Source organism: Pinus tabuliformis, chromosome 4_1 (genome assembly GCF_031772625.1).
Source record: "Pinus tabuliformis cultivar Carrire ecotype Pingquan chromosome 4_1, CPIR1, whole genome shotgun sequence".
NCBI lineage: Eukaryota > Viridiplantae > Streptophyta > Pinopsida > Pinales > Pinaceae > Pinus > Pinus tabuliformis.
The window spans coordinates 230,604,444-230,619,009 of record NC_142303.1 but is presented as its reverse complement, the minus strand read 5'-3'; the positions used below and the strand labels follow the sequence as shown (position 1 = coordinate 230,619,009).

General features: G+C 38.7%; 1 protein-coding gene across 1 annotated transcript; it reads left to right on the top strand.

Moving 5' to 3' along the window:
- Nucleotides 1-1,024: 1,024 nt before the first annotated feature.
- Nucleotides 1,025-2,912, top strand: LOC149175084 (RING-H2 finger protein ATL60-like). Its single transcript, XM_089422758.1, has one exon. The coding sequence runs from the start codon at nucleotides 1,073-1,075 to the stop codon at nucleotides 2,081-2,083; it is 1,011 nt and encodes a 336-aa protein (XP_089278884.1). The 5' UTR covers nucleotides 1,025-1,072; the 3' UTR covers nucleotides 2,084-2,912.
- The last annotated feature ends 11,654 nt before the right edge of the window (nucleotides 2,913-14,566 follow it).

The following is a 14,566-nucleotide window of genomic DNA, read 5'->3' as shown; positions in this document are numbered from 1 at the left end:
CGATACTAAAAAGTCCAAAAAATACACTAAAAACAACTCCCTATCAAAAAAAATATAAAACTAACTCTATGGAAAAAATAAAAAGACAATAAAACTTTGACTAGGTGGAATAATGATCGACACAAAAACATGGAAACTTGATTCCGGATACAACATTTACATCCAACAACGCCCCTCATTAAATACACGGTCGCAAGGCTTACCGGAGATATCCACAAATATTTGACATTAAGCCGAAGGTTCACATGTGTGTGACTCAGCACAAAATTTCGTTCAAATCGTGTACCATTGTGGGATTTAATATTTCGTCATGAGTGCGGTCAAGGAAATCAATAAGAAAATATCAGAATGTCAACATCATGAGAACGTAACATGGGAGTTTCGTTTAGTTGACCAATATAATCATGATGTTTTAATTTTTTGAGTAATATTTTTGAATTAGTTTGGTTTAAAATTTATAAAGAATTTTTTTAATGATAAGTTTAAAATTAGTTATTTAAACCTTTTAAGTGTTTTCTTTTTTTATAATAATAATAAAGGCAGTGTTTTTAGGTTAAGTGAATTTTTAATTTGGTTAAATAAAAATAAATATATATATATATATATATATATATATATATATATATATATATATTTGAGTTTCAGATTTTAAAAAATATAATTTTTACTTCCAATTTTATATTTACATATTGAAAAAATATATTTGATTAATCCGAAATTAAAATAAATTAAAATTAATTTATAAATTCAAAAATACGAATTGAATGTTTTAGTAGCCGCGTCGAACATCACAGCTGGAAGTTGCGGCGAATCGCGATTCGCAATGGAGTGTCGTAATGTGGGCGGAATAGTCAGAATCGAATTCGATTTCCAGGAAGATAGAGACCATGATCAGCGGTCAGCGAGGATCGAAGAAAAAGAACGGTTGGGGCACACGGCTCACAGCCGCCTTCTTGGAATTTCACTCTGCCTTTCAACCTATTGACGCCCGGCACCTTTCTTTTGCATATAAGGCGGCCTCTGAGTCGACTCGAGCATTACAGAATCACAGCAATCACCGAGAACGCTTGTAATGTCCAGTTCGCATCCGGCCATGGATTCTTACGATAACTTCAACAGGAACGATAACTATTACGGGGATAATGCAGCTAATTACTCAACGGCGATGGCCATTGGCAGCAAAATCATGATTGTCGCCATTCTACTTCTGTTCGCGATCGTTTTCTTCGCTTTCGGTTTCTTGATCTACGCGCGCCACTTCTTGTGGCGCAGGGGTTCTTCCCGACGCCGCCGTCTTGAATTTGTTGAACAGCAGGATCCCCTGAGGCTCCAAAGAGTCGGCCTCAGCAAGTCGGCTATAGAAGCGATTCCCGTGTTCGTCTATCAGTCGGAGAGTCACAAAGAGGGGCTTGAATGCGCCGTCTGTTTGTGCGAATTTGAGGAGAACGAGAAGGCGAGACAGCTCCCCAAATGCCACCACAGTTTCCACATCGATTGCATAGACATGTGGCTGCAATCGCACTCGACTTGTCCGCTGTGTCGATCCAGTGCCCTGCCCGACACGGCCGCCGATTCTGTCGTGGTTCTAGTAGGCAATGAGGAGGCAGCGTCGGGGGGCGCCTCTGAAACAAATCATCAGGTGTCTCTGCCCACCGTTTCAGAGGGCAACGCATCGATTACCATGGAACCCGACCTCTGCCCTTCGTGTAGACATGAAGAGGTTCTGCAGTCTCCAACTTATCCCACCCACATGCTTTTCTGGGCAACCCAAAACAGGGTTTCTTCCATGTCGAACTCCGTGGTCTTCGACCAAGGGGCGGCATCGACTTCTCGTAAAACCCTCGACAAAATCGTCATTGATATACCCCGAAGAATGGACAGTTTTTCTTCTCCCAGGCTACTCTGCAGCGATGACCAACAGATGTCTTCGCCAAATGGGCAATCGCTTAAATCCCCCAGCATTCGGCTCCGTTCATTCAAAAGGCTCTTAAGCAAAGGCAAGGTGGTCATTCCACCGAGTCCAGATGATGGTAGAAGAAATATTCACATTGAGCAAGCGGATTCATCCGAGAGCCAGGGATAGTTGAAAGCTAGGGTTTATTGGTTTCTACTTCAATGAGCATTAGCATCGGAGGAATTGTATAAACATATTAGTCAGAGAGTTATGCAAAACTTTGCCCTGCCAAGGATTGATTTTACAGCTGATATGGACTGGTGGAATACAGTGGCTGTATTCTCCATGAAACGAGGGGTATTTCTTATCTCTGTGTCTAGTTGTCTCACAAGGTGATTCTGTGAAAGCCAAATAGACCTCTATGTTTTATCTAACTTGGGTTGCCTGTTGTTTCCGAAGAATCACTGGGAATGAGAACCCAACAACAAACAGGGGCGTGGAAGAGTCTCGAGGCTTTCAAAGTCCCTGTTGTTTCCGAAGAATCATCGGGAATGAGAACCCAACAATCTCCGGGGCAAGAGCTAACCAGCTTGCCATAGGGGCATTGAATCATCTGAGAACCCAACAATTCCCGGGGCAAGAGCTAACCAGCCTGCTATAGGGCAATAAATGCCCCTATGATGCAGATTTCTGAAATTGTCTATAAAATTTTCACCTCTGAGTTAAGAAAACATCAAAATTACCAATTGGTGACCTGAAACTCAGAAAACAGGGGAATGCTGAGAGAGCTTAAACTGTCAAAAAAAAAAAAAAACGAATCTGAACTGTGTTCCATACAAACTTATTATAACATTTATGTTCGGTATAAGTCAAGAGCAATGGAGATGGATTTTTGATTTTTCGAATGAGATTGCTTTTAAATGTTTGAACGGTGCGTTTTTGCTTTAACTTTTATGTGAAAGTCTTCGCTGAGTTCAAGAGAAATGAATGTGCAATGGATTCGTGCTTTTCAAAGACACTTTGCCCGCGTTTTCCCCAGTGAATTCGCACTTTCCTTGGAAACGCTTTTATTTGTTTCCTCCCTCACTGTATTCTGGAGTAGTTTAAATTATTTTTTATATGATAGCAGGTTATTTGTTGCCGGTTGCCATAACCTGGGAGTGAACTCGATAACACTGTCAATAGTTACTTCAAAATTTTCATTTTTACTGTGTGTTTGCACTTTTACTTTACTGCGTGAGGCATGAGATCGCAGTGGGCTTGTTTATTAATTTTCATTTAAAAAACAATATGTAATAACCCAATGTGTAAAAAAATTGTTTAACTATTAAATTAAAAAAATTAAAAATATATTTTATTAAATATAACTTAATATTTAAATATAAAAATTAAAAACATATTTTATTAAATATAAATTAATATTTAAATATAAAAATTAAAAATATATTTTATTAAATATAAATTAATATTTTAATATATTTAATAGACTGAAATTTTCATTTTTACAAAGTATGCCTAAATTTTTTAAATGAGATTAGTTCTTTAATGAAAAAAATAAAAAACAAAACAAACACATTTAACTACACTGAAATTACATTTCCATCTTTTATTATTAATTTAATGGAATCTTTACATGTAAATAATAATAAGTTTATATAGCATATAGAATTTATTCAAGATTAAATGAAATTAAAATTTATGATATATAAATAATATTAACTTTATATTATTGGAATTTATTAAGATTAAAAATATGTTCTTTTTAAATTATATTTTATGAAGGTAAAAAATAAGTGTTTTTTAAATGATATATTTTATTAAGGTTGAAAATAAATGTTTTTAAATAATCTATTTGAAATTGTGATAGTAAATTTTGAAATTGTAAAAGTAAATTATATATTTTATGTAAAATTTAATAATATTATTTTTAATAAAAAAAATTATAGATGTATATGTGTGGGGAGAGGATTTAATTTAATTAAATTTTATGTTTAGTAGGTTTTGGTATAGATTGCAAATTTTTATGAGGCAAAAAAGTTCCACATTTGGAGGACTATAACTATTTGTGGATTCGATAAATAGAAAGGCTGAAATTTTCACTCCATATTTTTTTTAGATTGAAAGCGAAATCAAGAGACGAGAATGGTTCAATTCTCATCACATATATAAAGAGTTGAACACTCTAGTTGATCTGTCGTTCATGATTGTTAGGCAATTTTGGAAATCCATGAGTACTTTGAGGGATAGGCCTTGGAGGTAGTAGCATTAGAAATATGATGATATTATGAGTTAAAATGATAATGAAGAATTGAGGACCTTTTTGTTTTGTGTAGATTAATCTTTCTTGATCTTTTGAAGCTTTATGCAAATATACTTTGCATGATGTATATTTTGATATGAAATGTAACACACACATACATATATATATAGAGAGAGAGAGAGAGAGACAGAGAGAGTTGCTTTTTAATTTAATATGATAAATTGCATTTTCTTTTCAAAAGTAGATTAGAAAATTGTTTATTATCACAAAAGTATGAGTTATAATAACAACAAAATATAATTGTTGGTCATCATTGTAAAGATTAGAATAAAAAACTTGTCAACCATAAATTTTTAATAGAGAAGGTGTCTTCTGACAAAGGTGAAAATGCTCGGGGACTTTTATAGATCTCTCATTACCCTGACACTAACTATCACGCACCTCCTCTTTGTAGATGGCATTCTCATCTTTTATAATGGGTCTCTATGAGAGACAAACGTACTATTGAAGACTCTCTCCTTATATGGAAAAGCCATAGGTATGTCCATAAACAACCTCAACTCTCTAATATCCTACCACCACTCCATTTCAACCAGATCCTCCCTTTTGAATCTAAATCTCTAGGGAAAGGCGTGAAGTACTTGGCGTTTCAACTTAAACCAAATTGTTATAACAAGGAAGATTAGCAGTGGCTCATTGTAAAAGTGGAAAAACAATTGAAAATTTGGTGTCTAAGATGGCTTTCTAAGGTTGGTCATATATTCTTGACCAAATCTGTCTTAGAATCCTTCCTCGTTTGTTGGACATCTCTTGCATGGATTCCCGAATGTATCCTAGAAAAAATCAAAAGAATCTAATAAAATTTTCTTTAAGCTAGGAAGCAGGAACATGGGTGTTACCTTGGGTCAAATGGGATAATTTGCTATGCCAAAACTCTTGGGAGGTTGGTGCCTAAAGAAAATCTTCTTATTTTCAAAAGTCTTGAGTTCCAAATGTGGATGGAGGCTAATCCCGATGCAAAATGTTTATGAACATCGATATTCATCTAAAAATAAATAGCCCCATGCTCATTGGAAGATTAGATAAGAAGGGTTGACAAGCCAAGGGCCAATATCTCAGTAGTCTAGAGGGTTGTCCTCAATTATTTTGATATCATTGGCAAAGGGTTGGCATGGAGGGTTAACAGAGGCGACATAGTGAGACTTAGACTCAATCCCATGCCTAGTAGTGCGCCTCAATCCCATGCCTAGTAGTGCCCAAAGTCACTCATTACTCCTTCCTCTAATAGAAATTCTAAGCGACAAAGGATACTCAAAACTCCGATATAATTAATTTCGACGATGACGTGTTGGTTGTGTCATTTGCTCCTGTAGCAAGATATTGATGAATGTTATTTATTGTGGCAGACGATTTCGCCTGGATCACTGCTGCAAGTTGTCAACTGTTACACATGTAACAACAAATACAATATCTAACACTATTTCTACAACAGATTCTTATTTACACTACTCTTACAGATACTTACAAAAGTTTAAAAAGAACAAGAAAAGACCAAACATTGTTTCAACATATTGTAAGGTGTGCATGAGATAAATGATGTTATAAAAAGAAAAGAATGTGTAACAGCCGCCACTTGGTGGTTTTAAACTGTCACAATTTGTCTGCCTGCGCCCCTATAAGAGATTTTCACAGTCATATTCTTATTTACATTTTTTTATGCTTTTTTTGTTTTTTTTTTTTACTGGGTGTAACAGCTGCCAACAAAAGTTGTCTTTCGATTGTTACACTTATTGGAAATTTAAAAATTTGGCAGCGCGAGAGAATTTTCCCCCACTGTTGTAATATAAAGGTTAGAATCTACGACAATGTTGACGAATGAATCCTTTAAAGCTAGTTTGTGATATAGCCGAATACGGTCACCATTAGCAAGTAATGGTGTCCTAGCACTGTTAATGGTAACTAAATTCACAGTCCCATTGTCAAATATTGTGTCAACTTCATAAGGACCTAGCCACCTGGTGCAGAGCATCCCCTTGAAATCCTTGAATCTCGAATCATATAATAGAGCCCAATCTCCTTTTTGAAACTTCTTCTTTTTAATGAATCTATCCTTCCACTTAGCCCTTTGTTGTTGAATGATGTATGTTTGTTGAGTAGCAGCTAGCCTTTTCTCATCTAGCTCATTGAGTTGATTCAACCATTGCTTCTATGATGTTTCCATATCCAAGTTCAACTGTAGCATCGTTCTTAATGTCTTGATTTTGAACTCTATGGGAAATAAAGGATTTTTGCCATACACTAATTCGTATGGTGAGAATATTGTAGTATTCCTCCATGTCGTCCTATATGCCCACATCACCTTTAGAAGTTTATCAGTGTAATTCCTTCAATGGCTGGCCATAATCTTGGTAAGAATTCCCTCAATAACCTTGTGGGTGCTCTCCACTTGGCCATTCACTTGTGGATGATAAGGTGAAGTAATCCTATGACATATTTTGTATTTTTCAACTAGCTTCTAAATCAAATGAGGTGTGAATTGGGGCCCTCCATCTGTCACTATTTCTCTGGGTATCCTAAAGCGAACAAAAATGTCTTCAAACAAAAATTTTGAAACAACCTGCTCTGTGGCTCTCATCAATGCCTTCGCCTTGACCCATTTTGTGACATAGTCTGTGCAGACCAGGATGTAGGACTTTTGCTGGGATGAAGGGTTAATTGGTCCTACAAAATCTAGGGCCCATTTCTCAAATGGATCTAAAATTATTTGAGGTTGTAATGGCATCTCATATGACTGTAACGATTGACCCATTCTAGAAGCTGTGACATCCCTTCACAAATTTCTTAGCATCCTGAAATATTGTGGGCCAATAGTATCCTGTTGAGAGCACCTTGTATCATGTCCTCTTATCTGCAAAGTGTCCTCCACAAGGTTCCTCGTGACAAGATCTAAGGATATCAAATATTTCATCCTCCCTCACACAGCGCCTGATCTGATGATCTGGCCCAGTGTGATAGAGATTTCCCTCAATCCAAGAATATCTAGCACTTTGCTGGATAATTCTTTTCTTTTCTCTGGAGGATAGGTATTGTGGAAATCTTCCTGCAGCAAGATAATTAGCTATGTCTGCATACCACGATGAGTGAGTTGAAATAGAAAAAAGGTATTCATCAGGAAAAGAATCTTCAATAGGCATGAATTCATCACCAACAGTTAGCCTAGAAAGAAAATTAGCAACTACATTATCTTTCCCAGGTTTATCTAGGATTGTTATAGCAAATTCCTCTAACAACAATAACCACCGTGTAATCCTACCATTAGTGATTGTTTTATTCATTGAAAAGTGAATGACATAGTGGTTAGTGGGTACAAACACTTGATATCCTGTGATGTAGTGTCGAAATTTGTTGATGGCATGCAATACCGCAAGGAACTCTTTTTTCGTCACCGTGTAATTGAGTTCAGTTGGAGTCAAGTTCTTGCTTATGTAATAGATAGCATACAACTTTTTGTCCTCCAGTTGGTCCAATAAAACTCCCACAGTAGTATTAGATGCATTTGTCACTCTATGAAACGGAAGACTCCGGTTTGGTCCTCGCAAAATAGGAGCTATTGATACACAGTTCTTTAATTCCATAAAAGCCTACTCACACTTACCTATCCATACAAATTCCACAGCGTTCGTAAGCAAGGAGAATAAAGGAGATGCAATCTTTGAAATTTTTTCTATAACCCTCCTATAGTACCCTGCATGACCAAAAAAACTATGTACCTCTTTCCGTGTCTTGGCAATTGGGATTTTCAATATTACCTCTATCTTAGCAAGTTCTACTTTAATCGCGTCAACAGAAATAAGATGTCCCAGTTCAATCCCTTCATTCATCATCACATGAAACTTTACAGTACTTAAAGCAACATTATTCTGCACACATCGTTCTAATACTTTTTCTAAATTAACTAATGTTGTTTCAAAGGCATCATCGTAAGGTGTAAAGTCATCCATGGAGATTTCTAGACAGTCTTTCAACAGATCTGAGAAAATTCCCAATATTGCCCTTTGGAAAGTTGCTAGCGCATTATATAGTCAAAAAGGAAGAACCCTGTATGTGAAGGTTCCCCAAGGGCAGGTAAAGGTCATTTTATCCTCATCTTTCAGGACAATCTATATCTGGTTGTAACCACTAAACCCGTACAAAAATGAAAAATAATTCTTCCCGGACAAGGTATCAAGGACCTGATCTATGAATGGAAAAGGGAAATGGTCCTTTTGGGTGGCTTTGTTGAGTTCTCTATAATCTACACAGACTCTCCACTTGTCATTCTTTTTAGGGACAATGACAAGTGGGGATACCCATTGACTATCAAAAATTGGATAAATGAAGTTGGCATTCAAGAGTTTTTGCAGTTCTTCTTTCACTACCTCCTTTAGTGCAGGGTTCATACGTTGCTGCAGTTGTCTAACTGGATTGCAACCATCCTTTAAATAGATGTGGTGAGTGCACAGGCTGGGATGGATCCCTTTCATGTCTGTATAATCCCATGCAAATGCCTTTTTGTACTTTTGTAACAGTTGTAACAACAATCTGTTTTTCTCAGCAGTCAGGTTTGGATTGACATTTAGATATTTACTTGGTTCTATTTCAACTGGACTGTTGTTGATGTTTGGAGTGGTCTTCATCTGTTCAAAGCTCAGGTCTTCTACAACATCTTCCTCCCCCGAGTCCTCAATAGAAGTAACAGAAAGTGAATTACTAATAAAACTATTTATGATATTATCTTCTGTCTCATCCTTGAAGTATTGGGCTTTCCTGAGGGTGAGAAGTGGCTAGGAGTAATCTGATTTGGGTGCGAATTCATCCCACAAGGTGTTTCCTAAATCCATACTTGGTTTTGCTAGGGGTTAGAGACTAAGGCTCTTTGTGGCCTGGCCATCTGAAATTATCATAGACCCAGGCTTGCATCCTATGAATGTGTCTGCAGTGGCTAGCCAAGGTCTCCCTAGAATCAAAGGATGCCCCCAAGGTTTGATTCAGTTTGTAAAATAAGGAAGTCTATTAGATATCTCCAAGAATCCACTATGATAACTACATCTTTGAACACTCCCTCAGATTTGACACAGGACATGTATGTTAATTCCAACACCGTAGGTGTGTGTCTTAGTCTGTGTAACCCTAAGGTGGTGAAGATCTCCTTAGTCATTACATTAATGGTTGCCCCTAAATCAATCAATGTATTGGTAATGGGCTTGTCATCGATGTAAATAGTGACCATGGGATTTCTTGGATCATTATATTTGGTTAAGAGAGGTTGATTAGTCATCAATTCAGACAAATTTCCCATCACATGAATAGTAGCGGGGTCCTTAGGCTTCCTCCCAGGCTTTTTAACACACATATCTCTTACTGTTTTTGCATAAATAGGTACATATTTAATAGCCTGCAGTAGAGGAATCCGTATGTGTAAATTTTTTAACTCCCTAAGGAAAACATATTTTGGTTGTGAAGTCGTCCCAATTTCGACTAATCTTTGGGGATGCTAAGGAACCTTAATTATCATAGTCGAGTCAATTGTTATAGGTGTATTAGCTTTACTCGAATTGGCTATTACAAGCACAACAATCCTTTCCGAGTTAGATGTTACAGGTGTGACAACATATTCAATATTTGTGGTGTCTTCTCTGGGTGACTCACACTCTTCTTTAGTGATAATGGGAGAGTGTTTTGGGTTAATCACTTTCCATGAATGAAGATGAATTTCATTACATCTGACAAGAGTGATGTAATAAGTCTAGAAGGTAGTCGAAGAATCCATGTTCTAGGTTGCCTTACTGTTTGGGTTAGGGTTAGGTTGCACAGGTAATTGGGGTCGTATAGGAGGTGTAACAGCAGGTGTTTGAAGAGGTGGCAGCTGTAATTGTTGTTGCATTGGCATTGCAGGAGGGGCTGGACCTAGGGAATTTCCTCTCCAATTCTGAGTCCAAGGATATGGCTGAGATGGAGGGTATTGGAAAGGTGGAGAGGGAGACCATTGGTTCCAAGGTGAAGGAAATTGTGCTGGAGGAGGTGTAGAATACTACCAAGGGAATTGTTGAGCATTATATATTATTCCATGGATTAAAAGAAGAGAAGTATTGAGACATACCTGGGGGCCGTGGTTTCCATGGTTTCCTGGATCCAATGAAATAGGAACACTGAACTTCCTATCTTGATTCTTTGAGCACTGCTTTTAGTCTGGGAAGCTCCGGGCAATAGCATGTAGAATGCTCTATATCACAAATGTTGCACAAGTTGATGATGTTTACTCTGCATTCCTTCAAGTAATGCTTCTCCCTACATTTCAGGCAGAACACAGCTAAAGTTGTGTAAACTTCATCATGTGCTTTGTTCACTTGTGTCGTCGTTATTTGAGTAGATAAGGTACTGAGGAGATCAGTTTTAAGGTTTTCGAACAAATTTTCGATCTCAGCTCTAGTCACACCTCAATGCTTCTTCCTCTCGATGACCCTATCGAGCATCTTAGGTAGAGCTTTATTATCTCATCAAATGATTCTTGAGATATGTCTCCCTTTCCTAGTAGATTCAGGGTATCAAGGCAGTGATCTCTCATTCCCCTTATGAATATGGTTTTCAAGATTTCTGGATCTAAATCACTATGTTTAGATCTCTGCAAGTTATAATGGAATCGTTCCACATTATCCTCTAATCTTTCTTCCTCCTTATGTGTCATCCTGAATATTTCTTCCCTCGGGTCCCTGGTTCGACAATAGTCCTGATACTTGGATAGGAATGTAACTTTCACATCGCCCCATGTCTGAATAGTAGCAGAGCCTAGTCCCATAAACCATCTCAGTGTTGCTCCTTTTAGAGTAGCAAGGAACAATTTCAGCTTTTGAACATCTTGAGTATAATCATAGCTCCTGCACAAGACATCAAATTCAAACAAGAAGGTGTCAGAGTCTTCTACAGTCATTCCTTGAAAAGGTGGAAGAGCTAACAAAGGAATGTTTTTCATGGGAGCTTTTCCCCTTATATCACCAACTCAAAGATGGTAATGGTGTCATCGATTTTTTTGTTGTTGTTGTTTTTATTGTTATTGTTATTTTCCCCCCATTGTTGATCCTCCTGACTTTTGTTGTGATGAGTATCCTTCTTCAAACCGTATAGGTGACTGTCATGTGGGTGAAGATTCATGAGATGATGGTTCAGGATGCTCCGGGGCTGGTTGTTTCACCGTGCTACTTGAATCTGGATATTGATAAGTAAATGAATGTTCTTCTGATTCACACCCTTGGTGTTCCCACGGGTTTCCCTTGGCCTTCAAACCTAAGGTCTTGACCACTAGTTACCCCCAGCTGTTCTTGAATTGAGTCTACGGTTTTGGGAGTGGTTACACTAGTTTGAGGATGATGAGGTCCGGAGACAGAGGAACCAGATGCTTCTACCCTTACTATGGGGGTAGTGTTTTTTGTGGCCTTGTTTTTCTTGTATCCATCTGTGAGTTTGACTGTTATTTCTTTTGAGATTAGCTTCTGAATAAATGTTTTTCTCCCGAAATATGCGCTCTTCTTGTTCCTTTTATGACCCATTTTTCCTGTGATTTATTAGAGTCGCTGTGTTTTGGTATCTTTGCTACTCCTACACCTTACACATGGACCCTATGTGTGTTTATTTCACACCACAAGTGTCTCAGCTTCTACAGTGGTGAGCCCATTTAGATATATTAGAGTGATGCACAGGTTCTTACCTCTCATCTTACCACCTAGAGCCAGTAAAGCTAAAAACACGTCTAAAGAAAATCCAAAAATTTCACACACACTAAGTGTCCTAATGATCACAGTGGTGAGCCCACCTAGGTATGTTAGAGCGATGCACAGGTTCTTACCTCTCGTCTTACCTCCCATCACTTGTGCACTAGAAACACTATATTAATGAAACACACTTAGTTGATAGTACCGTCAACTGCCTTCCCCGGTAATGGCGCCAAAATTTTGTGTCGGTTTAATAATTGTTTAATTGACTGAACCACAACCATTTAATTGTCAACCAGGGTAGGCATGTTTATCTCAAAGGTATCTGCACTATCTGTGCCGATACATAACAACCAAGGATAGAAATAAAGAACGAAAATAAATGTCACTGAACCAATTGCAGAAATTAAACACTCATGCAGAAATAAAAAAGCATTCTACAAGAATGAAATCACACTTCATGTTTTACCAAGAAACGGGCATGCCACAGACAATATCAATGACTGAACTAGCTGATCAAATATTACAACTTAAATCAATCTTGTGTAATAGGCCTTCGAGCTTCATTGTAACACAGTTCAGAGGCATGTAGCCACCACATCTCTTCTAAGAGATAAGCTACCATCGCCCTAGCTGGTTTATTTCCATTTCTGTTTGTAAGCATATTTTAGTATTTTACATTAATGAAATGAAGTATTATCTCCGCTACATCTCTATATTTATGGTTATTTCTATACTTTATTGTGTTCCTGTATAAATCTGGATCAATGGTATCAGAGTGGTCTACTCTTTCTCTGTTTTTTTTTCATGTCCCCAACAAGGTCGGGATAGAAGGAGTTAGGGCTTGAACTAGTCGAACCTTTGCAAGACCAACCTCGCAAATCCCGATGGCCTCCCATGGCGGATGAAAAGAAAGACGAGGGGGCAGGAGATCCTATCAAAATGTTGCTCGAAGAAGCCCTCGAGTGACAAAGGAACGCGATGATGGAAAACTTTGCCCAGATCCTTTAATGGCTACCCAGGGGCGACGCATCGGCTTCCAACAGCTACTCTGGAAATGCCAAACCCTTTAAGGTACAAGTTAATTTTGAAATCCCCATATTCGAGGGTCAAATAGACGTAGATGTTGTAGATAAATGGTTAAATCTGCTAGAAGGGTATTTTTTTGTTTATGATTTTTCCATTCAGGAAAAGATTATTTTCGCTCTTCTCAAAGCAGCCCCCCACGTCAAGGACTGGTGGGAAACCTACTGTGAGCAGAAAGATGAAATTACGGGCTCACTATTTTCAGCCGCACCCACTTGGAATGCATTCCGGGATGCCATGAAGGAGGAGTACTATCCCGTCAAAATCTATGAGGATAAATACATAAAGTGGACCACGCTGCGGCAGGGAAGGGACCAAGATGTGCCGGAGTTCACAAACATTTTTCATACCCTTCACACATAGTTAGGTATCAAGGATTCTGAGCTGCATTTGGTGCTCAAATGTCGCGGCTGCCTACACAGGTACATCCAAGACGAGATGGAGTTCCTGAACATCTCCTCGCTAGGCACGGCATACCGATACGTTTTCAAAATCTAGCAGAAGTTTAAACAGAAGAAGCAAGACTTTGGATCTACGAATCGGAAGCAAGGGAAAGGATTCCCCAAATCACAGAACCAAGGACAAAGCCAAGACGGGGCAACCTAAGACAACCCGTGGAAGCCACAAGAAAAGAACAACACCACGAAGTCGAAGAAAGACATAGGAAAGTAGTGTGAGTTCCATAAGAGCCCCACTCACAAGACAAGTGAGTGTCGGACCAAGCAGTCGCTAGTGGCCGAGTTGAAGGCTTTAGAATCAGATGCATATTCCGACCCTCAGTTAGAACCCGACAAGGGGAATGGCAAAGGGAAGCAGATAATTGACGTGGAACCCAACGCCACTGTTGCCACCGCTAAGATCCAGAAGAATGAGCCCGAAGATCCAGAGGAGGGGGAGCATCTTTTCCACTCACAGATGTGGGTGAAGGGTTCGCCGCTGCAATTCATTGTTGACAATGGGAGCCAAAAGAACCTCATCTCAACAAAGGTCATGAAGCGGTTGGGACTACCGACAATACCACACCCGCAACCATATAGCATCAGGTGGTTTCACCAAGGACGAGATCTCCGAGTCCGCCAGCAGTGTCGCCTTCCCTACAGCATCAAGCCCTTGACAGATGAGGTATTGTGTGATGTTGCACCTCTAGATGTTTGTGATGTATTATTAGGCCAGCCATACTTGTGGAGGCGACATGTTGTGTATGAGTCAAGGCCTCGTGCTATTATTATTTCTTTGGATAATTCATTATACAGGATACCAGAGGTAGCCCCACTTACCGCCACTTCTTTGATCTCTGCTAAGAAATGCAGCAAGATCATCTCCCAGACTAGGAAATTCATTTTCTGTCTAGTTCGCTCCCAAAGTAAGGGGAAGATTCTTCGCCACATCCATGACCCCTGCGAACGGTTCCTCCACGCAGTAGCAGCAGCAGAGAGATACGGTCATGAAAGAAGACAAGGACATCTTCTCCTCACCCACAGGGGTATCATTTCACTGTCAGGTCAAGCATTCGTCTGATCTAACTTTCGAAGCACCTCTACCCAACGGGCCTATAGATCACCGCTCCATTCTGGAAAATGC